This window comes from Podarcis vaucheri (assembly GCF_965113315.1).
Source record: "Podarcis vaucheri genome assembly, chromosome: 14".
In the NCBI taxonomy this organism is placed as follows: domain Eukaryota; kingdom Metazoa; phylum Chordata; class Lepidosauria; order Squamata; family Lacertidae; genus Podarcis; species Podarcis vaucheri.
This window is the reverse complement of record NC_138752.1, coordinates 2588853-2615490: the sequence shown is the minus strand read 5'-3', so window position 1 is coordinate 2615490 and position 26638 is coordinate 2588853. Positions and strand designations below refer to the sequence as shown.

The 26638-nt window shown below is 43.7% G+C and overlaps 1 protein-coding gene across 9 annotated transcripts in view; it reads left to right on the top strand.

The window, feature by feature from the left end:
- The window catches only part of LRRC49 (leucine rich repeat containing 49), a 56548-nt gene extending 30558 nt beyond the window's left edge, over nucleotides 1-25990 (top strand). For 6 of the 9 annotated variants that reach the window (XM_082198054.1, XM_082198053.1, XM_082198052.1 and 3 more), the window contains 6 exons: nucleotides 58-212; nucleotides 10557-10794; nucleotides 12963-13148; nucleotides 16066-16175; nucleotides 20577-20730; nucleotides 25297-25990. In XM_082198054.1, the coding sequence (XP_082054180.1) occupies nucleotides 58-212; nucleotides 10557-10794; nucleotides 12963-13148; nucleotides 16066-16175; nucleotides 20577-20730; nucleotides 25297-25503 (1050 nt within the window). In that variant the 3' untranslated portion in view covers nucleotides 25504-25990. Of the gene's footprint in view, nucleotides 1-57; nucleotides 213-10556; nucleotides 10795-12962; nucleotides 13149-16065; nucleotides 16176-20576; nucleotides 20731-25128; nucleotides 25268-25296 lie in introns of those variants that run through there. The other 3 variants (XM_082198051.1, XM_082198049.1, XM_082198050.1) reach the window with 3 other exon arrangements.
- Nucleotides 25991-26638: the final 648 nt, after the last annotated feature.

The following is a 26638-nucleotide window of genomic DNA, read 5'->3' as shown; positions in this document are numbered from 1 at the left end:
TTTTGTTTTACTTTAGCAAACTCTTTTCTCAAACTGTATATTTGTATCTCATTTCAGGAAAAGAAACGATTAACCATTAGCAATATTGCCCATCAGTGGGAGAGCCAACAGAACCGCTCTGCCCACCTGCCTTCCAGCCAAGAAAACAACGAAGACAACGAATCTTCGCAGAACAGCAGGAGTACTCCATATGTATTTCCCGAGGAAGCCAGGTATGGACGCCTTGTTTTCCTGACCAACAAGGGCGACGCAGCCTCTTAGAGCCGCCCAGGCAGGAAGTCCCCATGAGCAGCTGGAAAGTTCCTCCTCCTCTTCCTCTCTGTGTTTCCCTAATTTCATTTCCTGCCATCCCAAACAGACAGCTTGCTATTCATTCTCTCTACGGTCTGATTTTTCCCTTGTCTCACTCATAGCTTCTGAATTGCTCTCTTCCCTGCTATTATATTCACCTTCTGAAAAGAAAAGAAATCAACAAATGAAAATCCTTCACTTTAATTCTCTTGCTTCCGCTGCCCCGCTACCTCCTCCCCTTTTTCCGGCTCTAGCAGCCAAAATCAAACAGTCAGCTGGACTTCAATGTCTTCTTGGGGGAAGAATCCAGAAAATCCACAATGAAGTGGGAAAGGCTACAGCCCAACAGCAGCCTCAGTCATGGGGCATGGGATCTTGTACTGGGGAGAGGGGACAACAAACAACCCAAAATTGGAGGTGAAACCCTGGGGCATCTTGGTTTTTTTTATAAGATATTTATTAAGAGTTTCAAAATATTACAAAATAAAAAGAAAAAAAAAGAAAAATACAAAATAAAAGTAATTAAAAACAACTCAATCTTTTCATTACTTATTTTTCATTAGCTTGTTTCCCGGACCTCCTCACGCCTCCCTTTTTTGTATTCCAATTCAGTTTGTTGGTTCAGCAAATCCTTCCCCTCTTTGTTTATCCTAATCTTTAATCTTAAAATATTGTAACATTAAATCTTTACCTATTAGTAATCCATTTTTCATGTTCCCTTATAGTATTGCAGCTAAAAACCACTTAGTTTCTATCCAACATCATTCTAACATTCATTAATTTTACAATATTTCTGTAAATAGTCTTTAAATTTCTTCCAATCTTCTTCCACCGACTCTTCTCCCTGGTCTCGGATTCTGCCAGTCATTTCCGCCAGTTCCATATAGTCAGTCACCTTCATCTACCATTCTTCCAGAGTGGGTAAATCTTGTGTCTTCCAATACTTTGCAATGAGTATTCTTGCTGCTGTTGTAGCATACATAAAGAAAGTTCTATCCTTCTTTGACACCGATTGGCCGACTATGCCCAGGAGAAAGGCCTCTGGTTTCTTCAAGAAAGTATATTTAAATACTTTTTTCAATTCATTATAGATCATCTCCCAGAAAGCCTTAATCTTTGGGCACGTCCACCAAAGGTGAAAGAATGTACCTTCAGTTTCTTTACATTTCCAACATTTGTTATCGGGCAAATGATAGATTTTTGCAAGCTTGACTGGGGTCATGTACCACCTGTATACCCTTTTCATAATATTCTCTCTTAAGGCATTACATGCCGTAAACTTCATACCTGTGGTCCATAACTGTTCCCAGTCAGCCATCATAATATTATGTCCAACATCTTGTGCCCATTTAATCATAACAGATTTCACCGTTTCATCCTGAGTATTCCATTTCAACAGCAGGTTGTACATCCTTGACAAAATCTTAGTTTTGGGTTCTAACAGTTCTGTTTCGAATTTTGATTTTTCCACCTGGAAACCAATTTTCTTGTCCGAATTATATGCCTCCATTATCTGATAATAATGAAGCCAATCTTGCACTTTATTTTTTAGTTTCTCAAAACTCTGCAATTTCAGTCTATCTCCCTCTTGTTCCAGAATTTCCCAACCCTGGGGCATCTTGCTTAGAGTTTAATCCTGCCCCCCTCTCCTGCAGATTGCCCTGTGGAGATGGAGCAGAAAGGGGATCAAGAGTCACATGCTTCCCTCCCCATGTTACTATGGGAGATGGTCTTTCTCTATTACAGTGGTGCCCCGCAAGACGAATGCCTCGCAAGAGGGAAAACCCGCTAGACGAAAGGGTTTTCCGTTTTTGAGCTGCTTCGCAAGACGATTTTCCCTATGGGCTTGCTTTGCAAGACGAAAATGTCTTGCGAGTGTTCCGATTTTTTCCGCTCCCCCCTTTTTTTAAGCCGCTAAGCCGCTAATAGCCTTTTAGCCGCTAATCCGCTAAGCCTTTAATAGCCGCTAAGCCGTTAATAGCCGCTAAGCCGCTAATAGCCGTGCTTCGCAAGATGAAAAACCGCTAGACGAAGAGACTCGCAGAACGGATTAATTTCGTCTTGCGAGGCGCCACTGTACTGAAGTGGGATGTGATTCTGCCATTGGCCACTAGAGGCCCTCAGAGAACCACATGTGGAACCTTGGTTTCTGGTTCCTGGCTGGAGGAAGTTTGGTAATCATCTCTCTCTCTCTAAATATTATTACATGCCCTATTACTCCCTCTAAATTTTGTCATTCAACATTAATTATGGAATGTGGGATAAAAGTACTGCCTGTGGCATTTTGCAACTGGGTGGTCAAATTCCTCTTAAAATGAATGGAGGAGATTTGTTAGCAGGGGGGAGTGTGGGTGGGAGCACTCGTTTTGTCAAAGACAGAAGAAAGTTTCCATTACACTGATGTATATTACAGAGTGGTGTTCTGTGTGTGTAATTTGGGCTGTTTCATTAGTTTGAAACATTAATGTGCGTCTTTGTGCATTCTCCGGTATTAGTGATCCTTTGGAATTGGAGTTTAGGCTTTTTGTGACTCTTTGATTCAGCTTGTTTTGGATGTCCCCGTCTTTCTGTTGTTTATAAAGGTAGTGGCGGAATTTAAATAATCAGAGGTCCACAAAAAGTATGAGAAGTATACACCTTTGGTCTTTTGCTAAAGTAAACCAGAGAATTCTCTATAAGTGTTCAGAGTACCAGGAATTTTAGGGTATTTTTCATTTGCTGTTCTATGTTTGTGCATTTTAAAATTCCATTTGCAATAGGAATTAAAGGATTAGGCTATTGTAATGTATCAAGAATTTTCTTCTTCTTTATTTAGGGAAAGTTATATTGTCTTCTGGTGTGAAGTCCTCAAGGCGGCTCACTTTCTCCCCCCCTCCTTCTCTATAAACTACACTAAAATAAACACACAGACCCCAAAAGAAATCTGCAATAAAACCCTAAAAATAGGAACAGCAAATGACAGCAAGGAAAAGGAGCTTATAATTATAAGATAAAATTGAGTAAAATGATCTTGTGATTAAGAGAATAGCTGAAGGCTATACCGTCCAACTTGCCACAGTCTTCCACCATTCCACACACCTGCAGTCTCTCCCCAAATTTATCCACACAGTTCAAAAGCACAGTCTGCTATAAGCAGTGATTTGTGTTTTCCAGAAAATGTTGAACTGGACAATTTCTCTGTGCAAATTAGGTTAATTCACTTCAGAAAAGTTAACTTACAACAGAAAATGTTTAGTTTGCATGCCATAGAGTAGGGGTTGGCAAACTACGGCCCGGGGAAGGAGCGTCCACCACCTCCCGAAGGAGACCCTTCCACTGTCACACAGCTCTGACTGTCAGAAAGCTCTTCCAGATGTTAAGTCAGAATCTCCTTTCTTATAACTTGAAGCCATTGGTTTTGGTCCTACCCTCCGGAGCAGGAGAAAACAAGCTTGCTCCATCTTCTATGTGCCAGATCTTTAGATACGGTAATAAAATTTTAAAAATTGAAACTGCCAGGATTTATTTACAAATGACAGTCATTCATTGTTAATAATTAGCTTATGAAAAGCAATTTTTCTGTGAAGAATGAAGCAACAGACAATTTTCCATCACATATCATTGGCTTTAAGTAAAGCGCTAGTGCATTACAGAGAGTTTTGAGGCGAATACATGGATCTAGGTAGCTCAAGTAACTAGTCTGACCACAGAGGCTTGCTATTTATTCAGTAATTGAGTTCAGTTTACATCCTCCATCTCCAGGTGCAACTGATCATAAAATTGTTTAGCTGGAAGGGACCACGAGGGTCATCTAGTTCAGCCCCCTGCAGTGCAGGAATCTTTTTGCCCAACCTGGGTCTTGAACCCACAACCCTAAGATTAAGAGTCTTATGCTCTGCTGCATGAGCTATCTGATTTGGGCAATCTTCTTTATCATTCAGGTTATCTCTTGTGGTGTTTTCATGTATTGTGCAATCTACTCCTTTTAGTCTATGAATGTGTGTTATGGAGAGTTGATCATTCCATTTGAAAGTTTCATTTTTAAAGTGACAGGCAATATGTTTGTAGGCCATTGGTCTTCATTTCTTTGTATCTGGTTTGTACCCCCATCACATCTCCATTTTTTAAATTTAAATTTTCTTAAAGAGAAAGGACAAAGGTAGAACATACACAGTAAAACATTTACTTTAGAAAAACAATAAATTTACAGTGGGTTTCACTCTGCCTTGGTCGGACCACACTTGGAATACTGGTGCACCAGTTCTGGGCATGGCAGTTTAAGAAGGGTGATGACCAGCTGGAGCATGTGCAGAGGAGGGAGACCAAGAGGATCAAAGGTCTGGAAACCAAGCCTTAAAGAGGAGCACTTGAAGGAACTGGGTATGTTTAGCCTGGAAAAGAGAGGACTGAGAGGAGATAGGATAGCCATCTTCAAATATCTCAAGGGCTGTCACATAGAAGAGGGAACAAGCTTGTTTTCTCCTTCTCTGGAGGATAGGATCCTAACCAATGGATTCTGGCTAAACATTCAGAAGGGATTTCTGACTGTTTGACAGTGGAACGGTCTCCCTCGGGAGGTTGTGGACTTTCCTTCCTTGGAGATTTTGAAGGAGAGGTTGGACGGCCATCTGTCATGGATGCTTTAGCTGAAATTCCTGCATTGCAGGGGGTGGGACTAGATGTCCCTTGGGGATCCCTTCCAGCTCTTCAGTTCCTTGATTCTATACTTTCATAGATGGTAGGAATTCATCTTCAGAAATACCAGTGAAGTTCTGCTGAAAGTGTTCCCTTGATCCATCCAGCAGCCACCTGGATGTTGCTGGACTCCAGCTCCCTTCATCCCTGGCCATTGGCGTTGCTTCCTGGGGTGATGGGGGTTGTGAGCCCACCAACATCTGGAGGGAAGCTGCAAGAGAGTGTAAGTGTGCTGTATTTTAAATTTGTGATTTTAGTATTTGGATTTAAAAAGTATTACAGTGGTACCTCGGGTTACAGACACTTCAGGTTACAGACGCTTCAGGTTAGACTCCTCTAACCCTGAAATAGTGCTTCAGGTTAAGAACTTTGCTTCAGGATAAGAACAGAAATCGTGCTCCAGCGGCGCGGCAGCAGCGGGAGGCCCCATTAGCTAAAGTGGTGCTTCAGGTTAAGAACAGTTTCAGGTTAAGAACGGACCTCCAGAACAAATTAAGTTCTTAACCCGAGGTACCACTGTAATAGTTAGAGTATATGATCCCTCAGTCTTCCAAAATACTGTTTTTTCATTGGTATTTAAGTCCAGATTTCTCCCCCTCTCTCCCTTCCCCGCTGGCAGCATGTTTTCAAAATATACAGTGAGTTTAATAAGATCAAACAAACAAACGGATAATGCAAAATCAGCTGAATGAAGCTGTTAATTCTTTGTGCATGAATAGACTTCATAAACACAGGCTCCTCTGAAGAACTCTCCACAAATTGAACCGTCTGCTTCCCTGGTTGACGCCTGCACCTGTGTTATTTTAACAGAAACTGTTCTTTAACTCTTACTTTGTTGATGATTCATAAGATAATTTCTGGAATTATTTTGGGTTATTTTTCTCATATAGCTTTGAGTATGCCTGCCAAAGCCAATAATTGTAATTTATTTAAGCTTTTTTTAAAAGAAAAAAACATGAGACAAAAAAATCTTTGAACTAATGGCACCAGTGCTTCTTTTAGGATTCTTAAATGGAAACTTTGTGAGACTGGAATTCTTGTTGACATAAAGGTGAGGCAGAAATGTCTGAACTCCTTTCCATAAGTTCATACATGGGAATGGCAAGTTCCTCCTTGCGGGACAGCTCAAATGCAATGCTGGCTCCGTCTTAGTCCTGGCTGAGAAACGGGGGACCCGTCTTGATGATGTGCCCTGCTTTGCTGCAGAACATGAGAGAAGCAGGGCGGGGTCGTGGTGAGAGTGTCGGACTCGGACCTTGGAGACAGGGGTCCCAATCCCCACTTGGCCATGCAGCCCACTGGGTCACCTTGGGCCAGTCCCTGCTTCTCAGCCTGACCTACTTCATAGGGTTGTTGTGGGGATTAAACAAGGAGGGGGAGAACTATGTACGCCACCTTGAGCTCATGGGTGGAAAAGGTGAGCTAGAAATGCAAATAAATAAATAAAAACATAAGAAGCACCCACAGGATCAGACCACGAATGCATCTTTTCCAGCAGCCTACTTGAAAGGGTCCACAGCTTTATGTTGGCAGGAAATCTGCAAGCAGCTATTCAGTGGCATCCTGCCTCCGAAAGATGGCAAAATGCCGTTTTGCTATGGCATTAGGAGAGTTGATGTTCTACTTTTTGGTTGTTTTTGTATCTGTCTGGAATAGCTTTATTCATCTTCCCCATTATGCCCTGCCCTAACATCTGTTGGATGAAGGGTGCTCTAGAAATGTTTCAAATGAGTATCTTAAAGAAAAGCACTTTGTGCATTCAGATAAATTCAAACCCCCTTTCCCCAGGCTCAGCTGTCAGAGTGGAGGTGAGCTGACCCAAGTGGGGAAGCCTCCAGCAGTGGAATTCAGGGAGGAAAGGCAGGTGAGGAAGTGACAGAGCCCCACTTTATACTGGAGCAGGGCAGAAATGTGAATAAATCCCAGCATGCCTTGCTTTGACTCCCCCTCCCATATGCATATTTACTGTACTTTTCTCTCTATAACACACAGATTTTTTCTCCTAAAAAGTAAGGGGAAATGTCTGTGCGTGTTATTGAGCGAATGTGTGGGAGTACAGGGGCAAAAATCAGGCAAAAATCCGATCGCGTGAGAGAGGAAGCTGTTGCTTTCCTGCATTCTGCCTCAGGGTCTTACTGCCCACCCTCTTCTCTTTCGGTTGCTGTTTGCTCAAACGGAACAAAGAGCAGGCAAATCCCCTCCCTTCCAGGCAAGCAGAGGGGAAAGGAAAGGATCGAGTCCTTCCTTCTAATTCCTCTCCGTGCTCCAGTGCTGCTGAGTCCAGGGAAGCATCTTAGGGACTCGCAGGCAGCTGGAAAACATGCAGGTGGGGGAGAGAGAGAGAGAGAGAGAGAGAGAGAGAGGGCTGGCTTGGGTGGGTGGGTGGGTGGGGGGAAACTTTTGCCTTCCTTTCCTCCCTCCCGTTAAACCCCTCTCCTGCATTCTTAGCCAGCTGCTTCTCTGCACACCCTTCTCATGCTCCTTGTCCCTTCTGTGTTTTTCCTTCCCTCCCCACTTAAAACGTGGTTACAAAGCACGGATCCACATGGATCCTCAGGATCTTTGCATTGGGTCACCCCAAATTCACCATCAGATCACATTACATGTCCATAGCTACAGCCTGCACCAAAAAAATCACGCACCCACTGTTGCCTGGGGCTGCAATGGTGCGAAAACGTGGTTACAAAGCATGGATCCACATGGATCCTCAGGATCTTTGCATTGGGTCACCCCAAATTCACCATCAGATCACATGTCTGTGGCCACAGCATGAGGCACAAAAATGATACATCCACTGTTTCATTCAGAATCCCCCCCCTTGTTTTCCTCCTCTAAAAACGATGAGCATGTTATGGTCAGGTGCGTGTTATAGAGCGAAAAATATGGCAATTCTAACATTAAGTTTCTTTAAACTTCGCAACAAAATGGAACAAATTATCCTGAATATATTTTATAGTGGCCTTTTTTCAGTATCTGTCATCTGTATGAAGTTTTATTTTGTAAAAACATTGCATCCTACAGTAGCATCTATTAATGTTAATAATTCCACCCCTTTCCTTGCCCCAAGAACTCTGCATTAGTGTAGTATTAAGAGATTTCCCCCTCTATCCAGTTAAAGCAAAGTTCTTTGTGTAAAGTTTTCTTTTACTTACTTTCGGATGGGCTGTGAAGCTGGTTTATTCTTAGTAATTTCCTGATTGTGAACGCTGTGGTTCTTTAGCCAAGCTGTCTATAATAAAATGTAACATGTAAAATAAGTTTCCACGTTCTTTCTGGAAGCTGTAATTTTCTTTTATAGGAGAAGATGTTGGAAGAATCACTCTGCCTTTTCCCCTCTCAAAATAAAGTGGCAAAAATACTACTTACAAAATGCTGAACTATTTGCTGGGCTGCAGTCTTGCAGAGTTTACAATGATCCTGGGCATTTTCCAGGCAGCGAGTTTTTAAATATTTCCCTCTCTTTGGTAAGTGGGCCTGCAGTTCATGGCACCATTTACTCTGAAGGAAGACTATTAAAGGCAGCCTGTGATAGAGTAACCAACTTTGGGGGGGGGGGGCTGTCAGGGCTTGTCTCCTCTCCACAACTTGAGGCCTTTGTCAGGGCGTTGTCTCACATTTCTTAATCTCTGTAGAATTTCTATAAATCAGAATTCTGTAGGTAATAGAATAACAGATCATCCCCTTTATATTAAACTGCTGAGCACATACAGGTAGAAGCTGTTGCTTTAAGTAAGTGCCAGGATTTGAGCCTGTTGTGACCCCCAGAAACTGGGACTAAGGGAAGATAAGCAGAGATTCTCACCTTTTGCTGGCCAAAGGAGGGACCTACAGGAGTCCACTATAAAAGTCCCTCCCTGCCCCGTGATAATCTGCCCTTGCCTTCACTTTGCACCTCTCCCCCTGAGGAACTGGGGTAGGAGATAACTGCTCCCTCCAGACACCATTCTCACTCCCTGCTGTGCCCAAGGGAGAGTTTCGGTACCCATATTCTTTCCAAAGAAAAAAGATAATCCCTTGAGTTTTGGCAAGGGGGCGAACAACTAGAATCTATGACACAGCAAGCATGTGTCTAATCTCATATTTATTCAGAAACAGACAGATTTTTAGTAGCATTAGTGTAAGGAGTCAAGATGCACGGGGGGGTCTGTAGTTCATGGGAAGAAACTGAGAAGGTCCCAGGTGTTGACATGGATCATGCGTAGATTAGGAAAGACCATGCGACACTTTCCTCCAATATGCTAAGTAGCACAGCAAACTGAAACATAAAATAAAATTTCAGTCACTCCCCCACCATAACTTTACACTTACGACGGCAGCCTTTGCCAACGGGGTGTCCTCCATGCTGTTTGGGGCTGATAGAAACCGTAGTCTAAAACATCTGGAGGGGCCCCTGTTGGCAAAGACTGTGTCATGGTATAATAGGTCAAGTTCAGAGAGGCGTTGCTTGATTTTTTAATTATAAAAGTCAACACAACCAAACTTATTTTCAGTATCATTGTTCTACTGTTCTCTGGAATTCCTTCTTTTTAAAAAGCTCTGTACGTGATAAATTTGAGGAACTGAGCCGGTACAAGGAAAGTAAACTTAATGCACAATGAACATTCTCTGAGTAGTGCCTAGATTCCTTTAGATTTCTATAAATATGCCCAATTGATGTTGATGCCAATTTTTTTTTAATGTTGGCACGAAGGTTGGATTCTTCCAGTAAGTGCTTAGACATATTGTACATTACGATACTCCCAAATATTTGACAGGGAAAATTAGATAAAAATGTTTTATGTTAAATAAGCAAGAACTTCAGAACTGGGTAGTAAGCAAGCTTAATAAGACTATTCCTAATACAACATCTGTGAAGCATATTACTGTTGGAAGTATTTCATATATATTCTCTCAAAAGCCATGTAAGATATATCCGTATTATACCTCCAAGTAGTTGCATACAACCAAACGTTGAAGTGCATCCCCAGCTATTAACAGAAGTGTTTCTGCATAGGGTTCCATCCAGCCTAGAACAGGACACTTGGATTGCTGTTCACAGTTTGGGGGTGAGTTCACAGGAGTGGTGGTGAGGATGAACAATGACTCCCCCTTTCCAATCTTCCTGAAACCACCCCCTACTGGTTTCGGGGCTGGATTCCAATCCATTTTTTTAAAAAATAATATTTTTATTATGATTTTTCAACAAGTTTTAACATATTCAAAAATTCAAATTGCTTTTTACAATTTCAATTCACACCTGCCCCCCCCCAAGACTTCCCCCAGCTTCCCTTTCTGGTTTATAACATATTTGTTTGTTCTGCTTATAATTTTATATACTAAAATTAAAATAGTATTCTTAATCTATTCTTAACATTTTTACCTCATATTTGTGTTTTCTATTTATATTTGTCCATTGTAAGTGTTTTACTCAAATCCTGCATGTGAGTTCATTTCAATGCATTATTTCTGTATATACATCATTGTAGTTTAGTTATTTAGTCGTGTCCGACTCTTCGTGACCCCATGGACCAGAGCACGCCAGGCACTCCTGTCTTCCACTGCCTCAATCGGTAGGGCTTGCCTTTAAAAGACTGTTTTATTTCTCCTTGCAGGTCTCTTGATTCACTTTTGAACAAAGGCACGCAAGGGCTGCCTGTCCTCGATTCACACTTGGTAGAGATAGAAGGTGACACCGTGTACCTATATGGCTCTGGAGCTCTGGAATCCCTTGATCGAAATTGGAGTGTACAGACGGCTGGGAGCATCACCACAATCTCCTTTAATTTCATAGACTTTGATGAAATTGTTCCAGTGTTGCCAAAACTGAGGATCAGATTTCCCAATTCTCTAGTAAGAAGTTTTGTTCTTGATCTTTTAGCAATCTGGGACAAGAGGCAGGATGTCCAAATGTCTAATTTGGTTCAAGAAAAGAACCTACAAGATGCCCTTCTGGATCAGGCCAAGACTCCATTTAGTTCAGCCTTCTGTTTCCCACAGTGGACATCAAGATGCCTCTGGAAAAGCCCACAAGCAGAACATGAGGACAATAACACTCTGCCTTCAGTACTCCCCAGTATCTGATATTTAGTAGCACACTGCCTCTAATTGTGGAATGGGGAACCAGGGTTTGACCATTGGACTCAGGCTGAGGAGACCCATGGCCATGAGGCTCACTTGGTGACTTTGGCCAGTCACATTCTCTCAGCCTGACAGGCTTGCTGTGAGGGAGGGAGCACCCTGTACACTACTTAGAGCTCCTTGGAGGTGGGATAAAGAGATAAATTCTGTTTAGCCATCATGGCTAACAGTGATGAACAGATCTCCTTCTCCATGAAGTAGTATAATTCCCCTTTAAAACTTTCTGATTTATGACCGGTGCCACGTCTTGTGGCAAGGCAAGAAGTACTTTTCTTTTTCTTGTCCTGAACCCACAGCCAACCAGTTTTACCTTCTAGCTTTTGTGGATGTCATTTGACTTAGCTTGTCTGTCTCTCTTATTTGTGTGGCATACCACATGCAGCAGATAATTTACCATACAGCCCATGGATGACAGACATTCACATTGTAGCAGAAAATGTGTGAATGTTCTCAGGTGGCCTCCTGAGACATTATGTGGCAAGTAGTTGTGCTCAAGATTGGGCAAACTTGTAAAAGCAGAATTTGGCAATTGCTGATGACTGCTATGATGGAATGACTGAAGTTTGCTCTTCTCAGCCATAGAAAATAATTAAGTGAAGAGCAGATTACATCACTGCATAGATAAATTGGCACCCAGACTACACCCACACATAGTCATGTGTGTTTAAGTAGAAGTTTGCGCGCTAACTTGGGCAAACAAGCATGGAAATATCCAGAAACAAGCCATTGTAGCCTTCTAGCCATCTAGTCTGTACCACCACTGCTCCTTTTGCATGCCTAGAAGAGAGAGACAAGGCGAGTAGAGGAAGCTCTACCTCCTTGCTCGTATTTGTACATGTGTGCTTGGAGAGAGCAGGTGAACAGCAAAGAAGAGGAGGAGGCCCAGGGGTGAGCAGTAGTAGTAGTAGTAGTAGTAGTAGTAGTAATAATAATAATAATAATAATAATAATAATAATAATAATAATAATAATAAAAAATTTGTTCCCCCGTCCATATGGCTGGGTTTTCCCAGCCACTCTGGGCAGCTCCCAACAGAATAATAATAATAATAATAATAATAATAATAAAGCAACAAAACATCAAACATTAAAAACTTCCCTAAACGGCTGCCTTCAGATGTCTTCTAAAAGTCAGATAATTGTTTTTTTCCTTGATGGGAGGGCATTCTACAGGGCGGGCACCACTGCCGAGAAGGTCCTCTGCCTGGTTCCCTGTAGCTTCACTTCTCACAGTGAGGCAACCGCCAGAAGGCCCTTGGAGCTGGACCTCAGTGTCCGGGCTGAGCAATGGGGGTGGAGATGCTCCTTCAGGTATACTGGGCAGAGGCCGTTTAGTGGGCTCCCTGCTTGGATGTGGGTGTCAGCATGTGCTGAGTGATTCCAGGGTCTAATAAAGGTCCTGTCCAGCTCATGAATACTCACTGCAAGAGTCCCAGGACCTTGGTTTATTGCCAGGTCCGGCTCAAGATGATTTGCTGTCTGAGGCAAAGGATGAGATGACATATCCACTCCTTATACAGAAGCTGCCTTGGCTGGCAGTTAAATCTTCACCACTGGCAATGGGAGAGCATCCCCCATTGCACTTGACGGCAGCAGGCTGGTGCACAGGTCAGGATGTGTGGTACCCGGCTATGTCTGCTCCACATCCCTCAGCATCTGGCTAATGGTTGGCTGGTCTTGGCTATTGCCCTATTAGGTACGTTGTGCTGGGTCTCAGTGCAAAGGCCTAATGTCAAAGCGAGTAGAGACCTTTGACAAGCACAGCCAATCTGGTGCTGTCTGATATTTCTCAAAATGGCCACCCAGCCCCTTGCAATCATTGTATCTTCCACTAAATGTCTAATGCTGCCTGCCTTCTTGTTTTGCTTGTTTCTTTACAGCACCTGAAATTTAAGGAGAACAACCTTGCTGTGTTGAAACAGTTCAATGCCTTAGCCCAACTTCGCCGCCTTGAGCAGCTAACAGTTGATGCTCAAGGAAATCCAGTTGTCACCTTCACCCTGTGGAAGTATTACGTGATGTTTAGACTGGGCCATTTCAACCTGCAAAAAATAAATGGAATGGAGGTAAGAATAGGCAGCATTTTCAAGGGGGGGGGGCATTCAGACACCTTAGAGCTGGTTCAGTTGGTCTTATCACTGACTCACTTCTGCAAGAGAAATTGCTTGTGTGAGAGGTCTACTCACAGTGTAAAACAATCTCAGTATGATTGCAGGAGTCCCACAACAGGGCTGTCTCATCTCCAAGGAGCCCCAGTTACAGAGGACGTGCAAGAGTTTTTCCTGCCTCTTTTGCATTGCTTACATGAATTGGTTGTTTATCTGAGCCATATTTCTGGTGTTCCACAAGGCGACAGATCTGTCTGTTGAGCCAGCTATCATTCCAACAGCAAAAAAAGAAAAAAAATGAAGTCATTGTAGAAGCTAAGCAAGAAATCCGGAGGTCAGGAAGCAAAAAATAAATAAATTAGGATCTGTGCTGCAATTATTTTTTTTGTTTTTGTTTTGCAAAACTATTCTATCTTTTGTTAAGTTCAGTATGTTTAATTGGTTATATTGGTCATACAGGAAAGTCTTAAATTAACTGATAATTGGAAACCATTGTTTATAATTTGTTACAAACTGGGCTTATATTAGATAACTAATGAAATATATACCTAGGAGTACAAATGGGAAGATTTACTTTCCAATTCTTTTCTGGCATGCATTAACCATGGAGGGGGGGGGGAATCACTAAACTCAACTGAAACCTCCCAGAGGGAGGAGAAAGAAAGCCAGAGAATAGTTACCCTATAGTAACTCAGGACCTTATAAAGCAGAACATGCCATAAAATTTCTAATACCTCAGTTTGGACATTTTTCTTAGCTAAGCATAAGTTATATTTATGAGAACATTGTAGAGCCATCTTGTACTATCAAGCAAAATGAATGCCTCCCTTTTCAGTCTGTCTTAGTTGTTGGACTCCATCTACCCTTCACACTGTCCAGCCTGGTCAGCAGCAGGGCCAGAGGATGGGCTGCTTTGTAGCCCAGAAGCATACGGATAGCCAGCCAGGTTCCCTACCCCTGTTCTGTGGAAACAAGCCAGTGTTAAGCCTTGGCTTATGGAGCTGGCTTGTTTCAGCAATTCAGACTTAAGATTAACCATGCAATGGATAAATGCAGTTGGGTTAAATTGTAGTGAATCTAAAATGGAAGTGGAAGCTTCCACCCTCTTCCTTGCAGCCATATTGGAGGAGGGAGAAGAAAATATGTGAGCTGGAGGATCCCTGCAGCTAAGTCTGCAATATGAGGGGGGAGAATAATGGCTCTGCAGAGAGAGTGTGTAGGTAGTGTGCTTTTGAAAGTTATTATAAAGGCTGTGGCACCATATGAAGGTGCGTCTCCACCCCCATCGTTCTACCTGGACACTGAGGTTCAGCACCGAGGGCCTTCTGGCGGTTCCCTCACTGCGAGAAGTGAAGTTACAGGGAACCAGGCAGAGGGCCTTCTTGGTAGTGGTGCCCGCCCTGTGGAACACCCTCCCATCAGATGCCAAGGCAATAAACAACCATCTTGACGTTTAGAGGACATCTCAACGCAGCCCTGTTTAGGGAAGTTTTTAATGACTGATGTTTTAATGTATTTTTAATCCTTTGTTGGAAGCCCCCCAGAGTGGCTGGGGAAACCTAGCCAGAGGGGCTGGGTATAAATAAATTAACAGCAACAGCAACAATTTATTATTATCATTATTATTATATTTATTTATTTTGCGGAAGGATGCTCCATAGGTGGATCTATGAGTAATGCAGTGAGCTCATAGAATCAGGCCCAAGTCCCAGCCACTCTATCTGGAGGTGATAAAAATTCTACTCTTACGGTTGTTGTAAGAATGATTGTGTGAAATGCTTTGAAACACTATGTATTATTATTTGCAATAATTGCCAGTTTGGTTGCAGTCTTGCTGTGCAGCGTCAGGCAAAATGATAGTCAGTTTTAGTTCTTTGTCTGTAAAATGGAGGTAATTATGCCCTGTATGCCATGGCGGTTGTGAAAGTGAAAGGAGGAAGCTTGCAAAGTACTTGTGCATGCTGCAGCACAGACTTGTTAATGCTAAGTAAGAATGGGCACAGGCCATGCAAAAGAAAGCAGTTTCCAAATTGTAGAACTGTGGAGTTGGGGGGGGGGCCTAGGGTCAACTAGCCCCACCCCCTGCAATGCATTTATACAAGTGGGAGACATTTTACTGAGTTATTAAACCAGGGAGCCCACAAATACAGTATCCAGTGGCAACTTTCATTTTAATTTTGGAGTAAAATTCTGCAGTAAAATTCTCTAACCAACGTAATCTACTATAGGAGAAAAGGCCACCAGCAATACAACGAGGCCTCTGTCAAAATGGCACCAGGATGTTAGGCTCTTGTTATGGGCTAGAGGGAAGGTGGGGGAACAGGCACACACAAAGGTGACCAGCTGCTCCCCTCTTGCAAAACTGCACTCTCAGCTGTGGGTACAGAAGGGACATGCTTGCTTGCCTTTGCAGGTGCTGACCTTCATTGGCTACTAGAAACCATGACTGCCAAACCCAGTCATTTTTGGAAACTTGTGCAAAACCTTTCTGGTGAAATGGAGAGCACTTTGAAGTGGATCACTTGGTGTCTTTTTATTAATTGCTTTGTTTGAAAATTTAACAAGAAAAGAAAAAAATGAATTAAAATGAAAAGAAGAGGAAGGAAAAAACACATTAATAATAATAAACAGAGATTTCTAGTAATAAGAGTAGACTTCACTCAGTTCATATTGTGGATAGAGTGACTATCAGTACATGAATCTTAAATTAAACATGTAAGTTAACACAAGCCCTTCAGCTGTCCAAACCTCACCAAATGGATGCCTGTGTAAAATATGCTTGAATTCAACCAGAGCAGTGAGGTCCGTGGCCCATTGTGTATTACCATGGCCCAGATGGTGCCACTTTGACCCCTCCATCTTTCCCCTTCTGCAGGTTACCCAGAATGACATGGTCATGGCCGAAAATCTCTTTGGTGTCTTAGCATATGTAGCATCTTCAGATGTACCCTACTGCCGCCTGCTTTCATTCCTCGGAGATTGCAGGTAAATATAAATACACACATGAGAGTCATTTTGCTTTGTATGCCAAGGGTATGATTAGTTGCATACACATAGAGCTCCCCCGGGATTGTGCTTCCCCATTCAATTTAACAGAGGGGCAGCTTCTTTGTATGCACAAAAAGAAGCCTCCTGCAGATGTCCCTGGAGGCAGAGGCGGAGCAAGCCGGGTGCGGTGCACTCTGGGTGCCATCCTGACGGGGCTGACATTCTGCCCCCCCCGCGACTCCCAAGCCTACAGCGAGCTGGGGAAAGGGGGGAGCTGCAAAGCGGCGTGCAAAGACAAGCCTACCCGCTAGCCATTGGCTGCATGCGGCTTTGCAGCTCCAGCTCTCTCAGAGCTGCAGCCGCGGGCAGAGGATCCCGCCGCCGCCCGTTGGCTCATGTAGTGACGCTGTGCATGCGCCATACGTATGGCGCACATGCATGGTCGCCGGGCGGTTTGCCCCACCCCCTGACACCCAGCACCGGGGGCCGGTTAGCCTTCCTTCACCCCTGCCTGAAGGAGGGCTACGAGAGCATCTCTGAAGACATTTGGAATAGACAGTACAGTAGTGGGACAGGCGGACTAATTTTGTTTAGTTTGCCTCCCCCCTCATGAGCCTGCATGAGAACGCCATTCCACCCTAGAGATCATCCTTCAAGTCCCCTGATGCACAACAAATAGGGCCCTGGCAGAGAACCACCTTCTTTTGTGATACCCACAAAACGGAAGGTCCTCCTTAGAGAGGTACGTCTCCCCTTGACTGCCATGAAGACCATCCTGTTTTGGTGCAATTGTTCAGAATTGTGCTATCTGTAAGGTTGTGCTTACTCCTTCTTTAACTCTGCTGTTCTGGTATGTTGACTTTCAAGTAGAGCAGTGTTTCCCAACCGGTGTTCCGCGGCACACAAGTGTGCCGTGAGACGTTGCCTGCTGTGCCGTGGGAGGGAGGCGGGCGAGTCGGGCGGCGAGAGGCGGGGCGGCGGCGGCGAGGAGAGGCCGCCCAGCGCGGGGCTCTCGCCGTCTGCCTGCCTGGCTGCCTGCGTGGCGCTGACGTCACGGGGCTGTAACGTGCCCCACATAGGCACGCTTAGACCCTGGCTAGGAAGCGCCTTTGCCCTTGCCTTTTGCTCTCCTTACTTCCAGAAAGCTGGGCTGGTCGCCCGCTCCTCTCGGCGGCGGGAAGTGGTGCCGCTGGGAGCTCCGGGAGGCGGCGGAGGGGGCGCCGTGGGCCGGGAAGCCCCTCTCCGCCGGGGCCGGCAGGCGGCTGCCGCTGCTGCTGCAGGTGCTGTACAGCCTGGTGCTGGCGATGCCTTCGGAGCCGCCGCCGCCTCCGCTGCTGCGCGGGAACTCCTTGAGCGAGCGGCTCAGCTGCTTGCCTTTGCTGCGGAAAACCTCGCGCTTGTAGGTGCCGCTGGCTTGCGGCGTCGGCGCCGCGCTCTTGGGCAGCGGCTGCAGCGTGCGCTCCGTCCTGCTGGGCTCGTTGGTGAAGTGGACGGGCCTCAGGAAGCAGATGTCGATGCTGGACTCGGATGAGGCCGGCGAGCACGCTTCGAAGACGGGCAGGTTCCGCAGCGGCTCCACCTCCTCGTAAGGGTCGCCCCGGTACTTGAAGCCCTCGTAGTCCGGCGCGAAGCCGGAGCTGTCCTGCAGGAGGTCCGCCACCGAGGCCCGCCGACGGGGCCGCTCGCGGTTGCCGTCGGGGCCCGTCGAAGGAGGCGCGCTGCTGCCGCCGTACTCCAGGTCCGGGAGGGCGTGCAGGGAGGCGGCCAGAGCTTTCAGGTCGTGCTCGCTGAGCTGAGAGGGCGCCAGGTCGTGCTCGGGCCGCCGCCCGTCCGTTTCCCACTCGCAAGGGGAAGCGCCTTGCAGGCCGTCGAGGCCTTGCTGGGGGCTCGCTTTCATGTGGGACCTTGAGTGCCTTGGAAGGGAGACCAATCAGTGTCGGATTTAGGTATAAGCTAAACAAGCTATAGCTTACCATTACCTTCTATGCTGTTACTATTTTTTTTTTTTTTTTTTACATAGGTAAATAGTGACCTTTCCCCATCTGGCATGGTGGTGTGCCTCGAGATTTTTTTCATGAAACAAGTGTGCCTTTGCCCAAAAAAGGTTGGGAAACACTGAAGTAGAGATTCATCAGAAATGGCTGTTTCCATTCTGCTGCAGATGGTTTCTGCCAAATACTACGTTATTTTTCTCACAGTATGCTAGTTAATGTATGTAACTTACATTCATTACAGTGTAAAGGAAACGTCAAACAATGTGAACATAATTAGTTAATTATGCATTGTTTGTGGACTTAAAGCCCCCGCCCACAACATAAATGAATAACTCTCGTATCTGCTTGAATGATTTTCATTCCTGATCACAGACAAATACACAAACCAGCAATTTCCACTTCCTTTTTAATTTTGCATGGAAATCTAGTGTGCATGTGTCTGCCATCATTGTGCTGCTTCAGTGGAGACTTCTTCATTCCTTTTCCCTGGAGACTTCAGTTCCAGATTTTGCCTACAACCACAAGGTGGCAATATCTTCCCATAATGATGGCAGATTATGTTCCTGGGATGCAGGTGGCACTGTGGGTTAAACCACAGAGCCTAGGGCTTGCCGATCAGAAGGTCGGCGGTTCAAATCCCTGCGACGGGGTGAGCTCCCGTTGCTCAGTCCCAGCTCCTGCCAACCTAGCAGTTCAAAAGCACGTCAAAGTGTAAGTAGATAAATAGGTACCGCTCTGGCAGGAAGGTAAACGGCGTTTCCATGCTTCACTGGTTCGCCAGAAGCAGCTTAGTCGTGTTGGCCACATGACTCGGAAGCTGTACACCGGCTCACTCTGCCATTAAAGCGAGATGAGCGCCACAACCCCAGAGTCGTCTGCGGTCAGGGGTCCCTTTACCTTTAGATATCCCTTTCACAGGTAATGCAAACTGTTCTTTCCCCAACTTTCCTGCTTTTAGGTTCTTATCTTTAACTATTATTCCTCAGAGTCACTTATTTCACTTATTTTATTCCATGATCAGCCACTCTCAAAATGGCGAAGGCGCCGCTCCTTTCGCTTTCCCGCTAGAGCTGGCTTGCATCTCCCCTCCTCCGACTCTGAGCTAGAACTGAACCCTTGCTTTTCCTGGGAACATTCTGTCCCTCCCTGTTGTTCCTGTTGCTCTCTTCTATTAGCTTCACTGCTCTCCACCCCCCTTGGGGAAAGCTTTCTCCATCTGGGAAACTGGGAACTTCTAACTCTAACTCTTCCCTGACAGATGACTCCTGTAGAAAGGCAGAATTAAAAACAGTCACCCTCCCTTTATTTATTTAGAAGATTTAATAAACCACTTAACACAAAAGTTCCAAAGCTGTGCTCATAGAGCATTATTATCCTAATGTTAAGATAAAGCAGCTTCATAACTTCAATTAGGCTCACCTGTCTTGGTGGAACCACTGAGGTCTGGGGGTTTACAGTGTGTTGTCATCAATAATGGGTGGAGCCCAAAGTTCCTGAGAGACGGCCTCCTCCCCTGCTATTCTTCCAGCTCCCTAAGATCACTAGGAAGGGTCTTTCTTTGGGTCCCACTTCGGGTGGAGACATGGTTGATGATGACTCGAGATAGGGCCTTGATAGTGGATGCATCAGTATTGTGGAAAACCTTGCCCTGTTAAATGGATGGCTTCCTTTCTGGACATTTTTTGCTGGCTGATATCTGATGTTTCTTCTTTGTATTTTAATATATATGTTAATGTATTTTTATTTTAAAATGTTGTCGGTTGCCCTGCGTGATGGCATGGGAACCAGAAGGGCAAGATAGAAACATTCATATAAAATTAAATAAAGAAAATGTTTAGTTTCACTACTCCTTTTTTCAGTTTTCATTTTGGTCCATCACCAATGTGTTTAGATTTCCCAAACCCCACCCCTACTTCTCTCTCTCTCTCTGAGACTCATTTACAGTACAGTCATACCTCATGTTACGTTTGCTTCATGTTACGTTCTGTCAGGTTGTGTCCTGTGGCAACCTGGAAGTACCCGTTACTTCTGGATTTCGTTGCTTGCACATGCGCACAAGCACTAAATCGCGCTTCACGCATGCAGACAAGCTCCAAATCATGCAGCACACCTGCGCAGATACAGCGCGTCAGGATGCGCTCTTTTCATGTTGCGAACGGGCCTCTGGAACAGATCCCATTTGCAACCAGAGGTACCACTGTATCTGTCAAACACATCTATCAAGGGGCTGCAGTTCTTAGATAACAGAGGAATACCTTGCATGAATCGGGCCGCAAGATATTCTGTAACCAGGAACCCATGAATTTGAATGGACAAGCACAAATGAAAGGTTACTCAGGCAATGGCCAAGCTACAATAATTTAGCTCTGTAAATCTCTCTCCCTTCTGCCTTGCCTGTCCTTAGGAAGAAACAATTGTGTTATCTTTTGGAAGCAAAGGGGAAGAAATTGGGGACTGCCAGTGAGGATGGCAATGATCGCCGAAAGCTGGGAGGAGAGAATGCCAGTCGGCTGGCGCTGAATTACACCACGAGAGATTCCCAGACAGAAAAGCTGGAGGTAAGGAGTTCCAGGTGGAGCAGACACTAAAAAAATTCCCAACTGTTTTTGTTACAGTAGCTCATTTACTTTTTAATGGGTTTATGATATATTTTCTTCTGCTTCAAACAGCACAGTTGACTTCTATCTAGTGAAACAGTTTATTTCGAGATTTAACTGGAACATAACCAATACCTCCCGCTCTGCAACCTAGCAGTAGCACTATTAAAAATATTCATAAAGCTGGCATATGCACATTTGTTGTAAATGGAGATATTCAGCACAGGCTGGATATACCCAAAGACGTTCTCTTTCTCCTTCTTTGTTCTGCTGTAAAATGAATATAAACAGGTTAGGTTTTCACGGGCAGAAAGCTGCTGATATATATTTGGTGCAGATGTGCAGTTGGGAATGAGCAAATACAGATGTATTTATTTTTATTGACCACCTTTCAGCAAAGAGAGTTCCTAGGTTTAAAATTCACCGTTCAATCAGTTGGTGGTGTGGGATTGGGGGGGGGGGAGCAGCCAAAGTGTATGAGAAAGGTATGGTATCTTCTACTACCTACTCCACCAAGTGCCTTGGTAGCCTTCTAGATTTCCAGCAGGCTTAGTGCCCCTCCAGACACTCCCAACTGCTTTCCAACTGCAGCACTTAGGGGCCCTTGGTGGGGAACAGTTAATTCGTTTGTCATTGAGAAATGTGTGTTGTTTAGGGGAGACCTCTGAGTGGCTAACAGTATAGTCTTACACATGTCCTAAATCCCATTGGGTGCAACAGCACGTATATCCAGGCAATTGTGTTTAGAATTGCCTGGATATAGGCAAAAAAGTAGTAGAAGATAGAAGACAGATTAAAACATTATGTAAAAACTCCTCTAAAAAAACAACCCACCACCAAAAGAGGGCACTGTAGTCTACATTCCTTTTTCTTCACCGCTTGTAGGATCTGAGTAGCCTTCAAAGGCAGCCCACTTCATAACATACTGCAGTAGTCTAGCCTGCATGTGGCCAGGACATGAGACCCCTTTTGTATATTAATAGGTGGGCCTGAAGCTGTTAGTGCTTTTTATGGCCAAGGTCAATTATGAACAGAGGCCCTTCTCCACTCCCAGAGCCATGTGTACAGAATTCTTATAAAGATCAAGAAAAGTGAGGCTGTGTAACACAGGGATTTGAAGCAGTAAATAGTATGCAAGACAAGCTAATAACAAGGCTTCACTTCATGATTCCATCACGTCTCAAGAAAAGACTATGTAGCAAAATAAGGTCCCTTGAGGAATCTCGCAACTGGTAAATTGCAGGTTTTTTTGCGGGTGTGTGTGTGGCAATGTGTGTGGAAAGGCAATGTTCCACATGTGCCTGTAGATCAGGGGTATCCAACATGGAGCCCTCTAGGTGTTGTTGGACTCCAACTCCCATCATCCTTGGCCATGGGTGCATTGCTAGGGCTGATGGGAGTTGGAGTCCAGCATCTGAAGGGCACCACATAGGCCACCCCTGCTGTGGATTTTACCAAACATCCTATGGGAACAAGTAAGAAGAAGAGTAACTGCCAGTTCAGCTTGTCATCAACTGCAAACTATCATCATAAATATGACGGGTAGCTCACCCTTGAGGGCAGCAAGTTAATGTTACATTTTCAGATCGAGGCAGCTGGAAGGGATTTTCCCTCTCTTCTACTACCCATTAAAAACAGTTCTATGTGGTTTGCAGGAGCAAGTCATGACCTCACATTTTCAGCTGGGCTATAAATCAGTTGGATTAAACATTGTGACAGCTTCCAAAGAGCCAATTGTCATAGGGCTTTGTGGAAAGCCTTCATAGAAGGGGATTAGAATAATTGAACAAGAAAGCTTCAGTGTCACAACAATAGATTCTCCCCTCCCCACTCATCAGTGGAGGCCAAATTGCTTGATTTTCTAGATCTCATTGATCAAAAAATGTGTCCCAACACAGAAGGAATACTGGTGGGTGGGTGTAGAGAGAGAATTCAGAGATACAAATTCAATACATAATAATGGGAAATGGTGCTCTATGGCACAATATTAAAGTACACTGCCTAACAAACTTTTTCATAACAATAGACTTCCAACAGTATTGACAGTAGAAGTTGCTGCATCCAAATGATTAATGACTGCCCGCTTCAAGAAATACACACCAGTGTTGTTAATAGTTACATCCAAATACATTCCTGCCAACTGTGGCACTAAAAGAAACACACATCGTTGCTTTTTAAAGCCTGCAATCCTTGCTATATAATAATATAACCTTTAGAAGACATCTGACGGCAGTCCTGTATTGGGAAGTTTTTAATGTTTGATGTTTTATTATGTTTTTATATCATCATCATCAAACCTTTTATTGGCATCACATACAAACATCCATACAAATCAGTACAGGATTACTGCTTTCTTAGTGACACAAAACATTTGTCAAATGAAAGAGGCAAGGCAGTCTAACATTACATCTCTAGGTCTCCAGGGAGATCAGACTTCTGCAATGTGTTTCGACGACAAAAAACCAGATAAAGATATTTAGCCACTAACTTGGTGAGCTCCTGATTATTCCCCAATAATAGAAAATGTAACTCTAACTCTGGTTTCCATTTGGAACTGCTGGCAGAGATCAACATATAGTTTACATTTAAGAACCATATGTGTAAGAGTTTCCACCTGATGGTCTTCACATGGGCAAATTCTTCTCCTTCCACCATTCCCGAGAACCTTCTCCATAGGAGGTTTGAAGGATTTGAATTAAAATGCCCTTCTTTCTTGAGGATTAAGCAAAAATTCAAGATAATTGTGGTTAATTTCATGTGCCCAAGAAAGTTGAAAGTTAAGAGGGGAGCATGTTTTCTCTGCTGCTGCTGTTAGTTCCTGGCGTTCAGTGTCCCACAACCTAAGTTCTTATTGTAGCCTTGGCAGATGGTGGGGACATTGATCGCAAAGATTCCACTGACAGCCCAAGTTGCTGTACCGTTGTAGCCCTGGGGAAAGAAAGGGATCTAGCAAAACTTCACTAGGGAGAGGATCTTTATCTGTTGTGAGGCAGATGTTTAACCAGCATGTGAGAAATCTCGCCCAGGCTATGGTCTCTACCTTGTGTTGACCTCCCTCTAGACACAAGGCTGCATAGGGCACACAACGTGGGATAGCAAAAATCTTAAAATGGAAAGCTGCCTGCACTCGTTCCACCAGCTGGGTAAACGCTGGCAGCCAGACTGGAATTCCGTAGAGCAACTGAGCTATAACTTTGGGGTTGAAGACCTTGAGTGTGGAGGGTATATGTGTTATAAAGAAACGCATTGTGGCCTGCATAGACATCTTACAGGCATTCACCACTGTTGCACGGTGCAAGGACCATAGAAGCCTATGATGAGATGTCATTCCCAGGGAGCTGAATTTGAATACCCGCTGGGTGGGTTTCCCACCAAATACCCAGCTATAGCTTTTGCGTGAATTATGTTTTTATATGTGTTGGAAGCAACCCAGAGTGGCATGGGCAAGCCAGTCAGATGAGTGGGGTACAAATATTTAAATTATTATTACCCTACTTACCTGTGAGAAAGCCTCAGTGAATTCAATAGGACTTACTTCAGAGTACATGTGTTTTGGACTTCGCTGCTATTGTTTAAGCAAAATGAAATACAAGAGGCGCTCCATATTTCCTTTTGCTCACATTGATTTTTGCAAGATATTAACATTAGGTCTGTTGGGGAAGTTTGCTTTTGACTATTTGTGTCTTAAAACCATGGAGAGAAAAGGAAATTGGGACTGAGGGAGATGTTGGTATAAGGTCGGAAGGGCATACGCAAGCTTGATATGTACATGCCTCACAGTCCCCCTGGCTACAGATTTTGAAAATGCATTTTGGTGTTTGATTCTTTTTCTCCTGTTGCAATTATTTTTCACTGTTTCCAGTGCCACCCCCAACCGGATGAGCAGGGAATAATAATAATAATAATAATAATAATAATAATAATAATAATAATAATAATAATTATTATTATTTGTGGAAAAGTAAAAAGAGAAAACAGTAAATTGATGATAGATTTGTTTGTATTTTTGTACAAAGAAATGTTGTTTATTGTACACTGCTGTGGTATTTTGTAGTGTTTAGTGCTTTATAAATATTCCAAACAATAAACAAACAAACAAACAAACAGTTGCCAAGCAAGGGAGAGCACATGGCACTAATGGCCACACCTTGCTTTGATATTGACATTTGAACTGGGCTAACATTTTGTATATTCATTTGAAGTGGAAAATATTTTGACAGCAGGTTGCTGTCTGAAGTGACTAGAATATTTTTGTTTTTAGCCTACCTTGGCTTGCTTTATAAGTTGAAAAATAGCTTCCTTTCTCTTCTGCCAAAGGGAGCTTGGCAATGCTCAAACACTTGTGTTCTCTTGCCCCAGCAGAACCTGCTCTCAAAACAGATCCTTTGGTGTTCCTTGTTGTTCACTGAGGACCAACATATCAGCCCGTTTCACTCTTATGTCTCTGGCATTTTTTAAATTAAGCTTAGCTGCTCTGGATGAATTTGTTTCCTGACCTTCACCCTTGAAAATGGTTCTTTTGCATAGGAAGCGAAGGACAGGAAGGACTTCTGCCATTCCTACATCCAAGACTTGGTGAAGGAAGCGGCTGACATCAATATGAAGAATGAGTCCTTGCAGAAGCTCTGGCCTCAGATGTTCATTGAACTCGTCAGAGACGCAGTGATTGAGATTCGCAATAAGGATACCTACATGAAGCTCTGCCTGCAACGGATCGCCAGTCAGAAATCGTAGGGACATGGCTTCCTCTGCCCTTCAGGGCCACCCTACATTTTCCACAAAGGCCTAAAATAGTGTAAAAATTACCATCATTCTAGGACTCTCTCTGTGTGTGTGTGTGTGTGTGTGTGTGTATTCCATTGAAGAAGCCTCATTTTCACCGTAAAATGTTCCCTCTTTTGCATTTTCAGATTCAGTTCTTTTTCCTTGTTCAAATATACACCCGTGTGTCTATACACCAGCTTAAAACAGCAATATGCAGGTAACTTGGTATCTGTGCTGTGGTTTACAGGCTGTTTTTTGTTGCTGATGCTGCTGTTATTTTTGCTAGAGCACTCAAATTACCAGGTAAAAAGTCCCACTCTGTCTTATTCCCATCCTTTCAGTCGTTTTCCTGATTTGGCACTATTGTTGTTTGAGTTGGGGCAGAACCTCTCGGATGGAAATACTGGATTGGGGGGGATTGAAAAATCAATAAATTATTCTTTTTGTAAACCCCAAATTTGATCTTTAGAGAATTGCTTTCATTTGGTTACAATGGCACCCTGCAATGCTAAGCTTAAGGATTCAGTAGCAAAAGGTACTAATAGATCCTGCAAATACTAAGAAAAAAATCAGGGATTTTTTTTTAATAGATTTTATTTTTGCATTTTCTATTTTGCATAAACAAATGAATTAAATATGTAAACATATAATCGCTTTTGACTTCTCTCCCCCCCATTGTGGATTTTAATGTAATGATTTCCCCCTCTTCATCTCTTTCATAACTCAATTTTTTATAAATCCTTTGTCAATCCATAGTTCAAATTTTTACTACAAGTTTTCTGTCAATCCTACAAATGTATGTAATTGTTTACAATAGCTTTTAAAATAAACTATAAACTTTTCCCATTCTTTATTAAAGACCTCCTCTTCCTGATTTCTAATTATTCCTCTAAGTTTTGCCAGCTCGGCGTAGTTCACCAATTTTAACTGCCACTCTTCCTTGGTCAGAGTTGTACCCTCCTTCCGTTGCTGGGCTAACAGAGTCCGCCTGGCCGTGGGCACGTACATAAATAGTTTTGTCTGGTCCTTCGGGATCTCTGGTCCTATAATGCCTAAAAGAAAAGCTTCTGGTTTATTAGGAAAAGTTATCTTCAACATTTTTTCC